This window comes from Mus musculus, chromosome 19 (genome assembly GCF_000001635.26).
Source record: "Mus musculus strain C57BL/6J chromosome 19, GRCm38.p6 C57BL/6J".
Lineage (NCBI taxonomy): Eukaryota > Metazoa > Chordata > Mammalia > Rodentia > Muridae > Mus > Mus musculus.
Genome location: NC_000085.6, coordinates 10977717 through 10996506, shown reverse-complemented (window position 1 = coordinate 10996506; position 18790 = coordinate 10977717). Strand labels below are relative to the sequence as shown.

The window sequence follows — 18790 nt, the reverse complement described above, 5'->3', positions numbered from 1 at the left end:
ACTTGAACCTGCAGAGGTTGGGGGAGGGAAGGCTGGGTGGTATGGACACTCCCACATCTCCAGTTTCTCCTGTTTTCATTGTTTTGTTGAGGTAAAGGCAGTTTTAGAGGAAGATAAGTCAAGACCTCATGTTTCCCAGGCTGGCTTCAAACTCCCAAGTTGGGGAAGGCTTTGAACTCCTGATTCTCCTGCCCCCATCTCCTAAGCACTGGTGTGACAGGGATGTGTCACCATGACTATTCTGAAATTTCAGTGACCTGGAGGGGAAAAAGAAACACATCTCCCCCTGAAGCTTCCAGAATCTTTCAAGACAGCAGCCAGTAGACAGATTAACAGGAGAAAAGATATTTAAATTTATTAGGTGCCTATCGCAGACTCTCACAAATCCTGGGAAGAAGAGCCAGATGGGTGTGGCTTATGCAGAATCAGACAGTGCAGAAAGAAATAAGCAGCTGAGGTTTGGAGGGAAGGGACAGCAATGGGCTGAGAAGGGTGGAGGGAAAGGTGCAGGATGGACAGAGTCTCAATGCAGGAGCGAAGATAGTTTCTCTATAGTAATTAAAATTACGGGCAAAGGATGTGTGGCAGCCTGTGGTGTTGACACAGTCTCCTGTGACATTAATCCCCCTGCTTGAGGAGATGGGGGCACAACTCGTGGCAACAACAAGGCCTGGTAGAGAACCTGTCTTTAGATCCTGGAACTGCAAGAGTGCCCTGAGGAGCAAGTCATAAGGAGGAAGAGGGTGAGAGACACAGGAGAACTGAAGGTCAGAGACTCTGACTCATTCTTATCTCAGAAAAGCCACATCAACAAGCTGTGCCCTGAGGTACCTGTTTTCTAAGCCTCAACCAATGCCTATGGTTACTGATATAAGAGATGCTCAGGCTGCCCCAAAGATTATCACAGGAGATTTTTGACATAGAGAAAGAGGCATCAAGAATAACAAGAGAAGCCAGTTGGCAGAGACTGGAAAACCTCCTACCAGGGCTAGAGGAAGAAAAAGAGTCGTACCTCATACAGATGACAAATGAGGAAAAGGTAGTTTCTATGCAAATGGCATACAAAGGGCCCTTTTATTGGCATGTTCATGACTTTTGAGACTCCCAGGTGTCTATCCTGCTTCCATTCTCAGAAGAGCCTTTCTCTTCCTTAGTAACCAGCTCTGCCACAGACCACCCAGTCGGGTATGGGGGTCCCTGGAATGAGGGTCCTTGAAGCTAGGTGGGTAAGGATTCAGCGGTGACAAACAGAAACAAACACAGAGGCAGTTTGAATATGAGTGTATTCTGCAGCTCTCAAGCAGGGATTTTATACATTAAAAACCCAAACATTACATCTCTTAGAAACTATATCAAGTGAAACAATCACAAATGCCAACAAAAATCATTTGGCAGAGTAAAGCACAAAAATCATCCAAGCATTATGACTCTGAAATGATGTATTCAGTGACTCACAAACAGAGCAGGTAACTTCATTATAAATCATCAAAATATAACAATTCTAAAAGGATGTATTCTGTGGGGGCTGTTGTCCAAGGCTAGTGACATATTTCCAGGAGCAGGTTAGTAAATCTTTAACGGTCAGTGCTCTTAACCGCTGAGCTAACTCTCTAGCCCCATGATCAATTATTATTTAACATCTAATGCCTGGCTTTTATAAATCTTCAATATGTAAATTTAAACTATTTTATTTCTTTCTAATTAAGGCTTTCTTTACCATGTACCAAAATCCACCTCCAATGACACACGTGTAGCCCTATGACATTTTATTGTTGGGAAAATTTTTACCTATAATAATAGTTTTGTAAATGATTTAGAAAGTAAAGCATTGGTTTCCCTGGAAATTAGGTCATGTTAGTGGCCCGAACTCTAGGGATGGTTTCTTGCTCATTATTCTCCCTTAAAATCTTGGCCTAGGCTCCCAGGAACATGTAAATAAGAAAAGGAATAAGAGAAAACAAAACAGATAGATTGCCATGAGAACTACAACTCAAATTTTTTTCTCCAGCGAAGAGTTCCACAACCAGTTTCAGGAGGCCTCCCCTTTTGAGGTCAATTGCCTTAGTCTGTGGAACTTGTCACACAGATCCTACTGGAGGTGGTATGGCACATCTCAGTTTCTAAGTCACTATCCAAGTGTCCCTGGCCCAACTCCTTATTCAGGAACATAAGTCTATAAATCTTACCATGTGCTCTGTAGACTCACATCTACTCCTATAACAAAGAGGCTGACCTCTGGGATATTGCAGAAAGCATTCATTTTGTTCCTAGTCTGCTATTGCCTGGACAGGTCTGATCTGGGGTTGGCAGAATCATCTTATGCATTTATGTTCCGTGGGAAGGCTGGTCCCATGGCCTTGCTGACTATAAATGCATGTGTGGGGCCTCACCGGCCACAGTTGAGTTGTGTCCCCTGGTTCATCCTGCATCGGGGAAGCCAGGAATGTTCGGTGTTAAGTGTAAAGCTCACAGAGTATACAGCAGGTGAAATCTCTTGTAGCTCAGGTTGGGACTGATCACTCCCACTTCCTGTTGGCAGAGGAAGTCACAGGGCAGGCCAGTTTTGAGGACTTAGGAAAACAACTCTGACCCTCTCTGCAGGTGTAGACACACAGAGGCCTGGGGACTAAGGAGGTATTTTACATTCATCCTGCCACACTGCTCTATCCCACGGTTAGCTGAGAGCTAGCCCAGGCCTGACCCCAGGGTGTTCAGGGTGTCGGAATCTTTAGGTCATAGGTAATCATTGTGCCTTTCCCAGTTGCCCCCAGAAGCTATTGTGTGAGATTCTGAACCCAGAAACTCACAGGCAAATTTGCCAAGCACTTGAAGGCTACTGTGTATACAAAATACACATACAAAATACTGACACATGTTCACAGCAAGGTTCAAGATTAGATCCTCAGCCACCTGCCACCAGAAAGCTGTGAGCCTCCTGGGCCCCCGGTCTAACTGTGGTCAAACCTGGGTGGGCAGAACACAGGCAGCCTGCTCAAGCCTCTGAGGGCATCTCAGTGGGGTGAAAGGGAGTGGGGTGAAAGCCATATGGGTCCGCACCCTAGCTCGGACACTAGTAGTGGGTGCCCAGCAAATCACTTTCTTCTCTGAGCCTTGGCGTTCCCTTCCAAAGACTGAAGCAAGGGACTGGGGTACTTTGGGCTCTTTGGAGGTCAGTGACCACACAAGTAGCTTCCTCTGGCCCCCACCTCTGGGAGACAGGCGGAGGCCTCTGAGCCGGGATGAACTGAGAACCTACCAGAGGCGCAGCTCCTAAGCAGTGATTTCCAAGCCCCACACAAATAGCAAGGTTTTCACAGGATGATGTGTGAATGTGGGAGCGCAGAGGCAGAGGGGAGTCAGCAGCCGGTACAGCAGCCGTGGCAAGCCGGTGAGTACCCCCATTGTCCTTCCAGAAAGGCCAGCCAGGGAATATAACCAGCGAAGAGGCAGGGGTTTGTGGAGGCCCCCAGGGCGAGAGAAGGAGTCACTGAAGGGAACCCACCTGGTATAAGATTGGGAAGTGGGATCCTAGGGCTGCCCACTCCCGCTCAGGGCAACAAGAGACCCACTGCATAGTGAAGGGGGACAAAAGAAGGCTGTCTGTCCTCTCTCCTCAAAGCTAAGACCAGAGATCACTCGGGTACCTGCCAGGGACCCCAGGGACCCCAGGGAGACAATCACCCTCCCAAGAAGTAGAGAGTCCCTTCCTCCAGAAGCCAGCTCAAGTTAGATGTCCAACCTAGTCAGGTGATTCCACCCATGCACAGGTGTTCTGCCTGTCCCCTCTCTAATGAGAGGAGAAGAATATGACCAGGGTCACTGCCAGAAAAGTCTTCCCACCAAATACTGTGTCATTTGCAGAAGGGAAGTATTAGTCGAGGAAAGGAATTGGCTGTCCCTGCTGTTCAGCTTCAGGGGGGCAGGGAGGTGAGGGGGTTGGTAGAAGGCCATGGGTTATGTGAGGTCCAACCTGAGGGTAGGAGAAAAGGACTGTGAGATCTGCCTCCCCACAGTGTTTACATCTGGTGGGACAATTTACATCACTTCTGGGACAGTGGGGTGGGTCTGGGCTGTCCTGGAAACGCTGAGACTGGAGACAAGATGCCTGGTGCCACAGACAAGACTTAAATAGATGCAAGTTCTTGCCTAGTTTGAGAAATGGCTGCAGACCCAGGATGTATGTATAGGAAACCCTTAGAAGCCTAAAACACCTCACCCTACCACTACTACACAGCCACTTTATGATATTTGGAGAAACTGAGGCCCAGAGAGATTAGGCATTTTGCCCACAAACACTCAGCTACTTCATCTCACCAGATAGTAATGTGGATTCTTACTAGCCTGAATGCAGGGTCTGTGACTCAACTACAAGCCAAGCTGCCAAGTCCCAGATGTGTTGCCATATATTTCATCCCAGAATCCCCACCCCTTAGAGTCAGTCCCTTCCAGCTGCCAGCACCTCCCCCAAAAAAAGAAACTCTAGTGGGGAAAATAAGCAAAGCTGCTTTGGGACCTGGGTGGAAGAGGAGGCTCTCTGGAGATGCTCCAAGACATGTGCTAGCTGCCCAAGGGTGCTCCAGCTAACATACTGGGGCAGCCCATCACTGTAGATACTCATGCCACTGAGGCTGTTAACAGCTGAAGCCCAGAAGAACTGAAGGCTTCCTCTGCACCAAGCATGGGGCCAGATGTTGGTAGCTGAGCACTATTCTCTTTCTGGAGTTTTAGGGGCTTTGCTCTGTGTGTGTGTGTGTGTGTGTGTGTGTGTGTGATTTTAATCAAGTCTAAGGTGGATCTGTAAAGTTCTTTTCTATTTGAATGTTGGTTCTTTTTTATAGGGTATAAATCAAATTTTATATTCTATGATGCAAATAGCTATTCCTAAGTATAACTGTTTACATTAATTTGTAAAAATTCACAGCGATTATAGCAAGGTGACACTTAAGCAGTCTGTGGCTTTTCCAGTCACCCTCAGGCCAAACAGCAGCAATTTAGTAACTAGCAACTAGCCTGCTTAGACCTGGGGCTGCTCCTCAGCTTGGGTTCAGCAAATACAAAGGGTGTTTGCTGCCTTTAATCTTTTTCCACGCTGTTTCTTGCTCTCCCCCCTGCACACGCACAGTGGCTGGCCAGAGTGGCATCCCCAAGGCTGAGCAGTGGACAAGGAGGAAAAAGAGGATAGGGGCCATGTACCTGCTGGGTGCTTTGTGAGTTGGTAGCCACTTCTCTAAAGGGGTGTCTCTACAGAAACACATCTCATTGCTGGGCTCTCTCTCTCTCCTGTGTCCCTCTCTATAAAAGAACTCTCCCCTAAGCTGGGAATCTGCAGACCCAATGAAAAGATCCACATGTGACTTTCTCATAGGACAAGCTGCTCAGAGCCAGCCTCTCTGCCATGGCAAAAGATAACCAGAGATATATTCCCCTCCTCCCTGCACAGTGTCAAGCCTACTTTTAACCTTACTTGCAACTGTGAGAGGGAAGGTATAAAAAACACCCTACAGCTTCTTAGCCACCTGCCTTTTGCAAGTCCCCTGACACCCTTGGTGACATCACTCACTTCAGAGTCTGGTCTCAGCTGACAGTTCAGCCTTAACACCTCTGACCGACACATCAGCCTTCCAGGCCCATGACCTGCCCCACTCCCCCCACCCACTCCACAAAGTGACCTCCATTGCACCTCCTTCCCAGGGCTGCTCTAGAGTCTGTAGGAGAGCTCTTTATAAACTGTAAAGGGCTTTTCCATGAAGGGCTGTTATTACCCACGGCTCATTCAGCAGTTGATAATCAACACAGCTGCCCTAGATGCCCTGAGTGTCCAGGCAGCTGTTCCCTTACGGCAGGGTGCAATGACTTCCTTCCTTCTTCTCCTATGCATGCATGAGTGGTAGGGATACCCTGGCTGATTGTTCTTAAGGAAGATGGAAGCACAGAGATGGAGTCACCTGGAATACCACAGATTCGTTAGTCACTGGCTTTCGGTGGAGCTGAGGGCACAGGAGAGTGTGAATCTCAGGATGTATTCCTGCTTGGGTTTGCCACTTACCCCACCGAGAGTGCAAAGCCTATTTCTGTAGGTGTTTCTCTTCTCCTGAGGATCACGGGGTCTGTGTGTGACCATGTTTCTCACCACCCGCCTGGGAGAGATGCTGTTAATGATGCAAGTGTTCCCTGCTGGGTGCCTTGAGCCCAGTGGGAGCCCAGAGAGAGCCCTTCTGACCTCAGAAAATATCCCTAGTACCCATATGATCCATCATAGTCCTCAGACATGATCTTCACCTGTTCGTGGTGAAATGGCAACTATGAAAGCAAGTGTGTCCTTTTAGCCTAAAGTTCCACCTTTTCTGACTCCAGGGGGTTAAACTATCCTTAGTAGTTTTTTAAACCGCCTTACTTGGGGAAGCACTGTTGTGCCAGGCTAGTTCAGCCCCCTTTGGTTCTTAATGTGATTACCTGGGAATGCCAAGCCTATCTGAACTATTGTTCCAAGGAAGAACGTACAGCAATGGGCCTCCCTCACTCTGACAAAACAAGGATTCAGGCCCAGGAGTGGGTGAATTCTCTAAAGTCAGTATGGTCCCTACTGGGAAGTGGAAATTCTGGGATCTATCACAGATTAATCCACTGAGGTGCTATGTGACTTCAAGGGAGGCATTCGCCCTCTCTGCTTTGTTAGCCTGAATTGTATATCATTCCTGCTCTTTCCTATACTCTTGACTACTGGAGTACATAGATTCTTCTTAGTGTCTTACATATATTTCTCCATTTCAGAAGGATGTAATGGTCAGGAGAAGCTAGAGTGTGCTTCAGAAACACATAGCTTAGTGTCCATGTATGTGTGCATATGTATGTATATATGCAATGTGCATGTGTGTGTATACATGTACAGGTGTGCACACATACATATAGAGGCCAGAGGACAACCTCAGGTGTCATTCCTCAGGCACCACCCACCTTGTTTTGTCACTGTCTCTCACTAGCCTGCATCTAGCCAGTTTGGCCAGACTGGCTGGCCATCAGGCCCTAGGGATCTGCCTCGATCTGTCTCCTCAGCACTGGGATTCAAAGAACTCCACCATGCCCAGCATTTTTATGTGGGATCTGGGCATTGAACTTGGGTTCTCGTGGATTGCAAACACTTTACCAACTCAGCTATGTCCCGTTGCCATCTTAGTGCCATAGACGCAGGGGATGGTCTCCTCCTGCTGCTTCACAGCCCTGAAGACTTCCCTCACTTGGGAACTGAAGCACATAGAATGGCCTCTATCTGGAAGATGGCTAGGTACTGTGACAAAGGGGAAAGTCTATCCATCATGCCCCAGACTGGTCACTGAACAACTAGCTCAGAAGTTGTGAGTTTACTGCCACTCAAGAGATTTTAACCAAAACAAATCACAGAACCACACCAAATGCCAGGCACCCAGAATACAATAGCCAGAACAAATGGTCAAATGACAAAGACTGTCCCTGGAGGCAGCAGTGACAGTCAGGTGCAGGCTGGGACACAGACAGACTTAGACTTGAGTCTTTCCCCTCAAGTTTACAAGCTGAGTTGCCTTAAGCATGTCCCCTTTCTGCTGCAAGCACACCTAGATGATAAATGGTGAAAATTATCAGGTCACCGGGAAGGTGAGAGGCAATGTGTCAGAAGTGTCCTATCCTCAGAATAAGGTCAGAAAATGCTGCTAATCCCATAACCTGGGGCAGGGTGGAGCTGTGCCCTGTGAATAGTTCAGCAAGTTTCAAAGGTCAGTGATGACCTAGGACTGCTAACCACACTGCTTTGAAACAAGCATACCACAGTCCCTTTGCCAGTTTCTAAGAACAGCCTGGTCCATTTTGACTTCTGATCCTCACTGCCAGCCTCTGAGATGAGAGGGGCAGCTATGTTAGCTACAGCAAATGCCTGAGATGATCTATGTAGAGAGAGAGCAGGTTTGCTTCTGGCCCAGTCCAGGTTTGGTTGCCTATGTGAGACTGCGGTAGGACATTATGGCCTGAAGTCTTGGTCTCAGGCCGATGACACTGTTTGGGAAAGGTGTGGAAGCTTTAGGAGGCGGAGCCTCTCTGGAGAAAGTGGCTCACTGGAGCCAGGGCTTGAGGTTTCATAGCTAGCCCTACTTCCTCCCACTCTGGATGCTTCCTAGATACAGATGTAGTGCAACCTGCCGCCTCACTCCTGCCTGACAGTATGGACTTATTCAGTCCCTGACGTGATGGATGGACAGTGTTCCCTTGAGTGCTAAGTCAAAATAAACCCAACTTGCTTTCACATGCATATTTAGGGTATTTGGTCACAGGAATAAGAAAAGTAATACAAGGTTCTGTCACCTGTCAGTCATAGCATCCTGAGTCTATCAAGCCTTTGTCTAACTAACATGTGGGCCTTTGAAAGACATTCAAGACCCAAACTCTAGCCAAAGCCATCATAGCCACATTTACCTTCATTGTATAGAAATATCTGGAAGCTTATTTTATTTTCCTTCTTACTCCAAATCATAGCAATTAGTGTAATTGACATCTAAAGCAACAAGGAAATTCTAATCAACATGTATTATGGTCCAGGCAGTGTTCTGAGGTTGAACTTGGAAAACTCCAGCTCACCAACTGGATCCAAGCCATCTGTCCATGTCAATAAAGCTTTACTGAAACACAGTCCCACCTTTTATGTATGCATTCATTGCCCATGTCTAGTTCACACTACAAGGGGCATCTCCTACTTAAAACAGGAACTACTTGATCAACACCCAAAACCTTTGCTAGCTGAGTCTCTGCAGGGAAGGTTTGCCAGTGCTGACTTAAGCAGTACTCATGTCTGCTAAGAATCATTTCAGTGTGAGGGCCTGGAAACCAGAGCCCCAACTGAGCTCCACCTTGTGGGAAGTAAGAACACCATTTTTAGATGCTCTTGATATCACACCTTTGGCTGGAAGAAACATTAGAAAGTCCTTAAAGATATCAAACAACTTCTGCCACCCTCTGCATGGGATTGTCGTTCAATAACACTATTTACCTGAAACATGCTCTTCTTTTGCATGTATGTGCATGCATGGGTGTGTGTGTACATGTATGTGCATGTTCATATATGTGCAATTGTGTGCATGTGTCGTGCAGAGTCCTGCCTCTCTGCTGGGGGTACCCAGGCATGTGCATGTGTGTGGAGGTCAGAGGTCCACTCTGCATGTCACTCTTCAGGGGACAACTACTTTGTTTCTTTGAGAGAGAATCTGGAACTCATTGGTCTGGAGCTCACCAAGTAGGCTGGGCTGGCAGGCCAGAGAGCCCCAAGGATTCCCCGGCACTAGGCTTACAAGTTCGAGCCCACACCCAACTTTTTACATGGGTTTCTGGGACTCCAACTCAGGTCAGTCCTCATGCCTATACAGCAAGCACTTTACCTGCTAAACTGTCTCCCCAACTTATGAAACATTTATTAATCACCTACAGTGGACAGAAAATGCTCATGACAGCCAATTTCACCCCATGCCTCCACTGCCATTCCCTTGGAGGTACTCCAACCACTGGAACCCTACTTCATCCTTTGTGGAGACTCACTATGCATCTCAAGGGCAGGTCCAACCGGACCCTTGTGTTTTACACTCACCAAGACGAATCAGGCTCATCACAGAGCAAATATCTAGCATAAAGATGTTCATCTACTGAACACAGGAAATGGACTATGTCAAGAGCCTGCTATTCCAGAAACAAAGATGGGTATATTTGTGTTGTCCACAGTGCCAGAATTTATTGACTAACAATAAATTTTCAAGCCAAATACTTCCAATTTCCCCTTAATAGCTGACTGCTGACTAACATGTGTGTTTTTATTCTGATCTTAAGTATTAGTGTTAACTCTCAGATCACACCTTATACACCTCAGTGTGTGTGTGTGTGTGTGTGTGTGTGTGTGTGTGTGTGTATTAAAGAATAACCTCAAAAGTACAGAGATCACAGCACAGTTTAAAGAGACCTTACCAGAGGCAGAGAGCTACTAGAGACACAAATGGGCACTGCATCACTTCATTGGTTAGATAAGATATTAAGGACCCCAGTTGGAGAGCTGAAGGCACAGGATTGCAGAGCTGAGGGGTGCTACGGAAATGCAGGACCATAGAGAAGTGCAGGGCTGGTTCAGACAAAGACACAGACTGGTTTTCCACCAGTCGGTGGAAACCAAGCTGAGCTGGAGCCGGACAGTCCGCCTGTTGGTCCCATGACACACACATTGGATGATCAGATGCCAGGTCAATGGGGCCATCCCGACTGCGGTGCCAGGCGTCTCCTTCATAGGTCCAAGTGGTACTTTTCATCCTTAGGAGTAAATTGTCTGTGCCCTGTGGGTGGTGCTGGGCAGGTGGTGGTTCTTGTGCACACAGTGAGACAGAGTCATCATGACTCACTGTTGGAACTCACAGGAGGGCCAAATGCTGCCTCTCAAAGGCAGTCGCCCAGGGCAAGGCACAGCCCAAAGCCACTCTTTAACACAATATGGAGTAACTTGGAGCACAGCAGAGCTTGGTTCTCACAGGCTGTGTGACCTTGCAGCTGTAATGACTCATGAACACAAACCACAGTCCTACAAGCCATGAGTAAATACATGTTTGTGTGCTGGATAGATGATGTGTTTTAAAAAAAATACTTCAGATGAAGATGCTACAACAGTTTACTGTGTAAACTGTGGCCTTTACCAGGCCTATAATGTGATCGGTTCTGTGGCCTTCCCCCTACATTTTTGTCCAAAAAGTAAAGCAGGAAGAGGTTACCATCTAGCCCCTTGTCTCACAGTGACTACATGGGCCAGGGTTCAAATCCTGGCTTCTGTCATGGAGCTGTGACTTGGACTGCTGGGTTCTTCACCACATGTGAAAACCAGCAAGGCAGATGGCTGTTTAATGTCATATAATCCACTAGATTAGTGACTGCAGCACCCTGGGAAGCTACCACCTGACATCTAGCTAACTGGTCAATGTTCCCTAGAGAGTTTCCCAGACCAGCCACACCTAAGATTTTCATAATCCTTATTTATCTTGGCTACAATAGTGGTTATTCCTTGGGTAGTCAAAGAGAGCAGGATGTTGCCCCAGGGTAGTTAGGTATCCACAGTTAACAGATGTAGGCCTAGAGGAGGGAGGGAAGAGGTACGTCTTGCCTGGTCCTTCTCTTTCCTTGATAAAATGGTACTTCAGCTAAGCTCCACCTTCCCGAGCTGTGTGTTCTTGAACCATCATTCACCCTCTCTAGGGAAAGAAGGATGTTCAAATAGAAGCTTTTTTCCAAGGTTCCACTTGGGCTGGGGATGTGGCTCAGCAATGGTGATGGGCTTGCCTCAGGTGCAGGCTGGGTTCCACGCCCAGCATTGAAATAAAAGTCCTTCCATGCAATGTAGGAGAAATCAAGATCAGAGTCAAGAGTCCAAAAAGTCTAAGAACCCACTTCGTTTCTGTAGTCTCTTCTCTAACCCCAGCTGTAGCTGAGAATTTGGGTTCTACTGTGACCTCAGTAAGCAAAAGCTGGGAGATACACCATTTAGTCGACAGCCTTAAACATATGTGTGACCACCACTACTGCCTTGTTATCTCCTGAGCCTTCGTCCCCCAGGCTCTCTGAACACGATGTCTGCACCTCCTGCCAGCAATGGTGTGTTCGTTGTCATCCCGCCCAGCAACGCCAGCGGCCTCCGCCCACCTCCAGCCATTCTGCCCACCTCCATGTGCCAGCCTCCAGGGATCATGCAGTTCGAAGAGTCACAGCTGGGGGCGCAGGCGCCCAGAGCTACTCAACCACCTGATCTTAGACCAATGGAGACGTTCTTGACCGGAGAACCCAAAGCTTTAGGGGTAAGGGCAGCTTGTCATGTGACTTGAGACAAACTTGCTGGGCAGGCAGAGTGCCTCACGCTCAACAGGGAGAGGTGGAGGCAGGGGATAGATGTGAGAATTCATTCATGCACTACACAGACAAGAATTCCCTTCCCCCTTTGACCTCACCCAATAAATGAGAAAATAAATGACCAGAACTCCAAAGAGGATTAAGAATGATGGATGGGGGACGGCAACGCTAGCAAAGACGGAAATATCTCTCTGGGGAGCCGACACTGAGGCTAGATCTTACAAGTTAAAGCCAGCCCAGCAAGAGCGGATGGGCAGAAGGATGGGTGAGGGGTAGGATTAACTATCATGAAGACCAGCAAATGCAAAGGCCCTGAGGTGGGAATGGGTGTGGCTTGTCAACGAAAGATACAGAATACTGTCGTGCTTGTAATGTAATGAATAAAAGAAAGGCTGACAAGGGATGAAAATGAAATGATAGGTGAGAGCCAACTCCTGTAGAGCTGAGAATCCACCAAGTGTGGCTTCCAAGCCCTTCTCCCATCTCAAACGGCCTAGATAGTGGTCTCTAAGAAGGATAAAATATAGATTAGATAGATGAAATAGATAGATGAAAAACAGATAGATGGTAGATGAATAAAATTGATTAAGAGGATAAGAGGTAGATGATGATTAATAAATATGATTGATAAATGTCAGATAGGATGGATAAGTAAGACAGGATAAATATGTAGGTAAGACAAGTAGACGATAGAATATATAATATATAATAGGTGGTGACTGATGGATAAGATAGATGATAAATTTTGAGGTTTTTAAAAATAGGTGATGGATAAATAGGCATGTGAATTGGTAAAAACAAACAAACAAAAACGTTTGAAAGGCAATGCAGCAGAACTTATCACAAGGCCACACTTCCCAGAGAGTCCCCACCCTTAGGAAAACCATCCCGCTTCCATGGGGCACTGGTAAATAGAAGAAAGAGGAGGAGGTAAAGATAAGAGGGGGCCAGGAGGAAGAGAGATGGAAAGAAACCCAAGTGGAAAGTTCAGTCAAGCAGTGTAGCCCCCAACCTCCAGGATGGGCTACGGAAAGATAACAGGAAGAAGGCAAACTAGGCATTTGGTACCAACGTGCTGAGAGTCAAGGAACCAAGACTAAGAAAATCAGAAAAGCAAATCAGAGCTGTCCTTGACAACCAGTCACAAAGCCGTGGCCTGGAGCTCCTCCTAGTCTGAGGAGAGCTGGTTCTACCTTAAGGCTGGCCTCAGCCTCCTGCTCATTCCCCAGGAGCTGTGGAGAGCCAGGTCTGCAGGACAGCAGAGGGCGGTGTGGAGCTCGTGGTCCCAGGTCAGTGGCGTGAGCCTTTTCTGCTTCCCACAGACGGTGCAGATCCTGATCGGTCTCATCCACCTTGGCTTCGGCAGCGTCCTGCTTATGGTTCGGCGAGGCCACCTGGGGATGCTCTTCATCGAAGGTGGCGTCCCCTTCTGGGGAGGAGCTTGTGTGAGTGCGGGTAGCCATCCTCGGCTAAGGAGTGGCTTTGCCCAAGTCACCTCGCCCTGTCCCACTTCCGACATTTTCCTATCCATAGCCTATCGTATGTCAGAGTTTTACTCACCCCTCACAAGACTAATATGGGAGTAATAGCTATCATCACTATTCTACCAGAAACTACGGGTGAGGAGCAAGCAGGCCAGTGTCCTAATCACACCTGGGCTACCTGAGTCCTAACCCCACAACCATACCCAGCCCCCACCCCACCCCTGCTTCTCTCTGTGGGTTCCAGCCCTGCCTGAGCTGGTCCGTAGGGAGTCTCCCTATCCAATGTCCATTCTTCTGGTCATACATCACTGGAAAACCAAATCAGGGCTACCTTGTCTGCTCTGAGGTCCCAAAGAGAGGGAGTTTGCAAGATAGCCCTGCTGTCTGTGCCTTACAAAGGGGCCAGTGCCTCTGGGAATGGGGAGCCTCCAGCTACCTCCAGGAAGCACCGGCTTTCTGATGAGCTTAACGGGGTCTTCATTGAGGCTCTGCTGTGCATGACGGTAGAGTCCCCTCTGCATATCCCAGACAGTCTCAGCAAGAGCTCAGAAGCCCCTAAAAGTGGAGGTCAGAGACCAACATTGCTGAAACTTCACAGCTACAGCTAAATGGCTGGGAACAAGCTCTAAGCCCTGCTTCTAGTGGTCCATAGTGGACCCAAGAGGGAGGGACATGTTGGCCAGCAGGAGTCTAAAGTGGGCACTGCCTTGGGAAGAAACAAAGGTAGCACTGTTCTTTAAAATCCCTCCTGCTTCAAAATCTGTCACAAATGTGTGCCATTCCCATGGTAGGAGGGGTAATAAACGCCTGTTTGTCAGTCTCTCGAGAGACAACAGGGTCCTGCGGCCTAGGCGGGGCATATGTAGCTTTTATCTTAAAACTTCACAGGGCCAGGGAGAGAGTTCAGTGTGTAATGAACTTACACGGCAAGAGTGAGGGCTTGAGTCCTTACCTCCACCACCCTTGTCAAAAGCCCACCTGGGCTGGTGAAAAAGAGACTGACAGCCCTTCTCACAACTCACTGGTCAACCACCTGGCATAATCAGTGAGCCCAAGTCCACATAAGAAGTCGTATCTCAAAACCGAAGTGGGCAGTTCCTATGGAGGAATGACACTCAAGGTTGACCTTAGCACAGAGGCACGCATGCACAAGTACACACACACAGAGGCATGCATGCACAAGCATACACACATACATACAGAGAGAGAGAGAGAGAGAGAGAGAGAGAGAGAGAGAGAGGCATGCACATGCCCTCATGTGTATATGAGAGAAGTAGCTCTTCATTTTATGTTCTTGACACCCAACTGCTACTTGTTAAGTGAATATTAGAAGGAAAGGTGAGTGTACTATGACACTTCAGTAATATACCGTCAACGAAAATGCATACCTAGTAAACCATGGCTTGAGGTCTCAAGACAGAGAGAGGCCTCTTTGTGTTTGTTTTTGTTGTTGTTGTTTATTTGTTTGTTTGTTGAGACAGGGTCTCTATTTGTTGCCCTAGCTGTCCTAGAACTCACTACATAGAGCAGACAGGCCTTGAACTCACAGAGTCACTTGCCTCTGCCTCCCAAGTGCTGGGATTAAAGGCGTGTGCCACCATGCCCAAGGACAGGGGCCTCTTACAGAACCACTAAGATTAGGACTATATCCAAGATGCCTGGCCAAGATGCAGACAAGGAAGTTGATGCCCCTCTATCTGTTACCTTCTTGATGGGACCTAGGTATGATGCTCCCTGCACGTGTCTCAGCCAAAACCCCATTGGGCTCTCTCTTCCCCACACAGTTTATCATCTCTGGGTCCCTCTCCGTAGCAGCTGAGAGGAACCACACCAGTTGCCTGGTAAGTCTGAATGGACACAGAGAGCCAGGGATAGGGATGGTGCCCACCTACCTGGGTGCCACTCGGGACCCCGCTCCCATCTGCTCACTCATTTGGCCCATTCAACAAGCACTCCTTGGAGATTTTCTAAGTGTCCACAGAAGGAATTTAAACATCCACATACAGAAGGAGGAGACGAGACACTTGCAAAATGCCACCCAAGGTAGATGGTAAGAGTCTAGTGATAAAGTCTTCACAGACTTTCAGAGGAGGCAGTCGCAGGAAGGGTCCCCAAGAGAATAGCCACCAAGTTGTTAAGGTAGATGGGCCTGGGCCTGAGGGAAGACAAGTTGGGGGTTGGGAGGGAGGTGGCAGATGCATGCTGCAAACATGTCCCAGGAAAGCCACTAAGAGGGTTAGGCCTCCTTCCCAGAAGCTCCCAAGAGGATGGAAGAAGCAGAGAGAGGCATCAGGGCCTTTTCTTGGGGTCTCAGGGAAAGAGAAGAGAAAGAATGGGGAAAGGAAAACCCAGCCTCCTCCAATGCTAATGGCCCCAAGCCCCTAGGCCGGGAAGGAGGGTGCAGGAGACTGGGCACAGTGAGTGTCCTTTCTCCTCTTTGCCTCTTCTTGTTGCTCCTCTTCCTCCCACAGTTGAAGAGCAGTCTGGGAACCAACATCCTCAGTGCCATGGCAGCCTTCGCGGGGACAGCCATTCTTCTCATGGACTTTGGTGTCACTAACTGGGTGTGTTGGCAGATGTCCCAAGGGGTGATAAACCCAGAGAGATGAGGGTTATAGCCAGGACTAGGGAAGACCCAAGAGTCTGCAGTCCTGGGCTAGTTGCAGAGCCTGATGCTCCAGTAGACCTCATGAGTGTACTGACACCTTGACCCTACCCCACGTCGGATGGGGAAGGCAGGGGAAGGGAGATGAGACCCCGTAGAATGGAAGGAGTGAGGCCCAAGGCTGGAGTCAGGAAGGCTGGAGCCAGGTACACACATCTGCCTCTTGCCTGGGAAAGTTATTCTTGGTCCGGGGGGGGAGGGGGTCTCTTTACTTTTAAACGCTCTGTTTGCCTTGACTGTGGGTTTGGGTTCTCAGGATGTGGGCAGGGGCTACCTTGCCGTGTTGACCATCTTCACCATCCTGGAGTTCTTCATCGCTGTCATTGCCACCCACTTTGGGTGCCAAGCCACCCGTGCTCAAACTAACGCAGTAAGTATTCTCACACCACGTCCAGAGCCCCTGAGGTTGCCTGTTGTCCAGGAAGAGGTTACTCCTGCAGCCCCTCCCACTTCCCCTTTGTGGCTGAGCTGTGATGAGAACCTCAAGTTTTGAAATGGGACTATTCACCCGTGGCCACTGGGGGCGCCAACACTATAGGCAGAACTGAAATTCTTCTGGAATCAGAGGACAGGGTTGGGGAGGGCGAGGCGTGCACCTTGCACAGAGGAGCCCACAGACTGCCTACAGATGGACACATCAGAAAAGACAGCATGTCTCAGTGGAAGCTCATTTTTCCAGGGGAAAATAGGAGGCGGGTGGAAGAGAGTGGGAAGAGGGGGTTCTGATAGCGCAGAGGCTTGCCTGGAAGGAGAATGTAGAGGATGGCAGGTGCCATTTAAAGTTGGAGCAGGAGGATGAACTAGATTAAAGGAGCCCAGTGAGTGACTACTACTGTGAGAGCAGCATGTTCAGGCAAGAACTATAGAAGCCCCGGGTTCAGCAGAGACTATCCAGAGAGGAAATATCAGCTCACTAGCCCCTAGGGGAAATGAGGTTTTGTCTACTTTGCTAGCTTCAGTGTGTCCAAGTCCTAGCTCATAACTGACCCTAGAAAATGTTTGCTAACATGTCAGTTACACGATGCTTTTGTGTGAGAGAGCTGCTGTTCTCTGAATACCCACGGGGTGGCACTATTGCAACGCTCCCCGAAGACCGCAGAGCCACCCAAAATTTGGGATTTTTTTTTTTTTTTTTCTTTGCAGTCTGTGATTTTCCTACCCAATGCCTTTGGCACGGATTTCAACATCCCCAGCCCAGCAGTCTCTCCACCTCCTGCCTATGACAACGTGGCATATATGCCCAAGGAGTCATCAGAATAGATTACAAGTTCTGCAGGTTGAAGTCCAGGCTTCCCACTTTACCCAGAGCCTCTCCACCCTCACTTTGTCCGTTCTAAGGCAGCGGTTTCCCAGCGAGACTCTCCAAGCCATGTGCACTGTGTCACTGAGTGACATGTTCCATCCATTTCCTAGTTCCTCCAATACTGTCTTTCCAAAAAAGGCATAAAGCTGGTGTCCAGGGTGTGCCCATTCTCAGCCCTGTCACCTGACATAGACGTCCCGTACACTCCTCCTCAGTCCTCTGCTCATCGTGGGAAATCTTGGCTTCGCAGAGGTTTCGGAGGTTTGTCTTCAAGATCATTAAGCACGGAGAACTCAGAATGTTCCAGAATAGACTGGCATTTCAGAGGCTCAGAGCAAGGCTTGACCTCCAGGCTCCTAGCTCCGAAGATCAGCTCTGTCCTTTGTCATCTGCTGTTACATCTTTGGGATTTCATTTTCCCACCCGGAAACTAGAGTGTTAAACTACACCACATAAGACTAAGGCGTGATGGCGCACGCCTTTAATCCCAGCATTTGGGAGATTGAGGCCAGCCTGGTCTACAGAGTGAGTTCCAGGACAGGACAGTCAGGGCTACACAGAGAAACCCTGTCTCGAAAACCAAAAAAAAGCACCTCTTGGCTAAGCCCTGCATTTCTCTTCTCCACCCCGGAACCTCCTTCTCCTTATTTGTAACAGAAGATTGGCATTGACTCTGGCTCTGCCCACCTACTAGGACAGGAGGCTGCAGAGGAGACTGAACCACTCCATACTCCCCCAACCCTGCCTGAAAAGCAGGAGTGCCCCTGAGAGTCACCACTTCAGCCCAGTGTTCACAGGCCCTGACATATGGCTTGTATCATCTATACTTTGGAGAAAAATAAACAGCGTGGCTTAGATTTTAAGTTGGTCTCAATGTGGTGGCATTTGCTTTTTAAGTTTGGGATCTTCTGAGGGCTTAATCATGGTTAATCGGAGATTCAGGCAAGTACCCCCATTAAGAGCAGGCAGGATATGGTAACTTCTTACAGTTAGGGACATCTCCATGCCTTGAATTCGATGATGATCACATGGGTAATTGCATATGTGAAAATCAACTTGTGTGGAGACAGGGGAGATGACTCCGTGGTTAGGAACCTGAGTCTCTGTGCTCAGCATGCAAGTGAGAAGCTGGGCACAGTGACACGGGTCTGTAGTCCCAGCACTGGAGAGGCACAGAGTGGAGGAACCCATGGGCCTGCATGGCCAACAAATCTATCTGAATCAGTGAGTCCCAGGTTCCATGAGAGACCTTGGGTTGAAAGTTAGGATGGGCAAGTAAGAGAACAAAGGAAGCCTTCAGAGGCCTGAACTCGGCGTGTGGACGGAGGAGAACGCTAATGAGATTCCACAATACACGGAACTTACATACATGCTTGCCGAGTGCTGACATTAATCACGAGTAGGCTTTAACAAATACTAATGAATTCAAGATGTGCTGACTGTACGCAC

The 18790-nt window shown here is 48.4% G+C and overlaps 1 protein-coding gene across 3 annotated transcripts; it reads left to right on the top strand.

Moving 5' to 3' along the window:
- Positions 1-3207: 3207 nt before the first annotated feature.
- Ms4a15 (membrane-spanning 4-domains, subfamily A, member 15) lies at positions 3208-18204 on the top strand. 3 transcript variants are annotated; one of them, XM_006527212.4, is made up of 7 exons: positions 3208-3388; positions 11599-11837; positions 13212-13334; positions 15158-15214; positions 15845-15937; positions 16295-16408; positions 17182-18204. In XM_006527212.4, exons 1-7 carry the CDS (start codon positions 3319-3321, stop codon positions 17296-17298), a joined length of 813 nt encoding a protein of 270 aa, XP_006527275.1. In that variant the 5' UTR covers positions 3208-3318; the 3' UTR covers positions 17299-18204. The 3 variants fall into 3 exon arrangements, with proteins under 3 accessions (XP_006527275.1, XP_006527276.1, NP_001030070.1); XM_006527213.4 differs by having other exon boundaries at positions 3218-3388; positions 11585-11837; NM_001034898.2 differs by having other exon boundaries at positions 3257-3388; positions 11663-11837; positions 17182-18200.
- The last annotated feature ends 586 nt before the right edge of the window (positions 18205-18790 follow it).

Coding starts and splice junctions, on each gene's coding strand:
- Ms4a15 (XM_006527213.4), top strand. CDS start 3,330: ATGTGGGAGCGCAGAGGCAGAGGGGAGTCAGCAGCCGGTACAGCAGCC. Junction 13,335..15,157: donor CCTTCTGGGGAGGAGCTTGT/GTGAGTGCGGGT, acceptor TTCCCCACACAG/TTTATCATCTCTGGGTCCCT. Junction 15,215..15,844: donor GGAACCACACCAGTTGCCTG/GTAAGTCTGAAT, acceptor TTCCTCCCACAG/TTGAAGAGCAGTCTGGGAAC.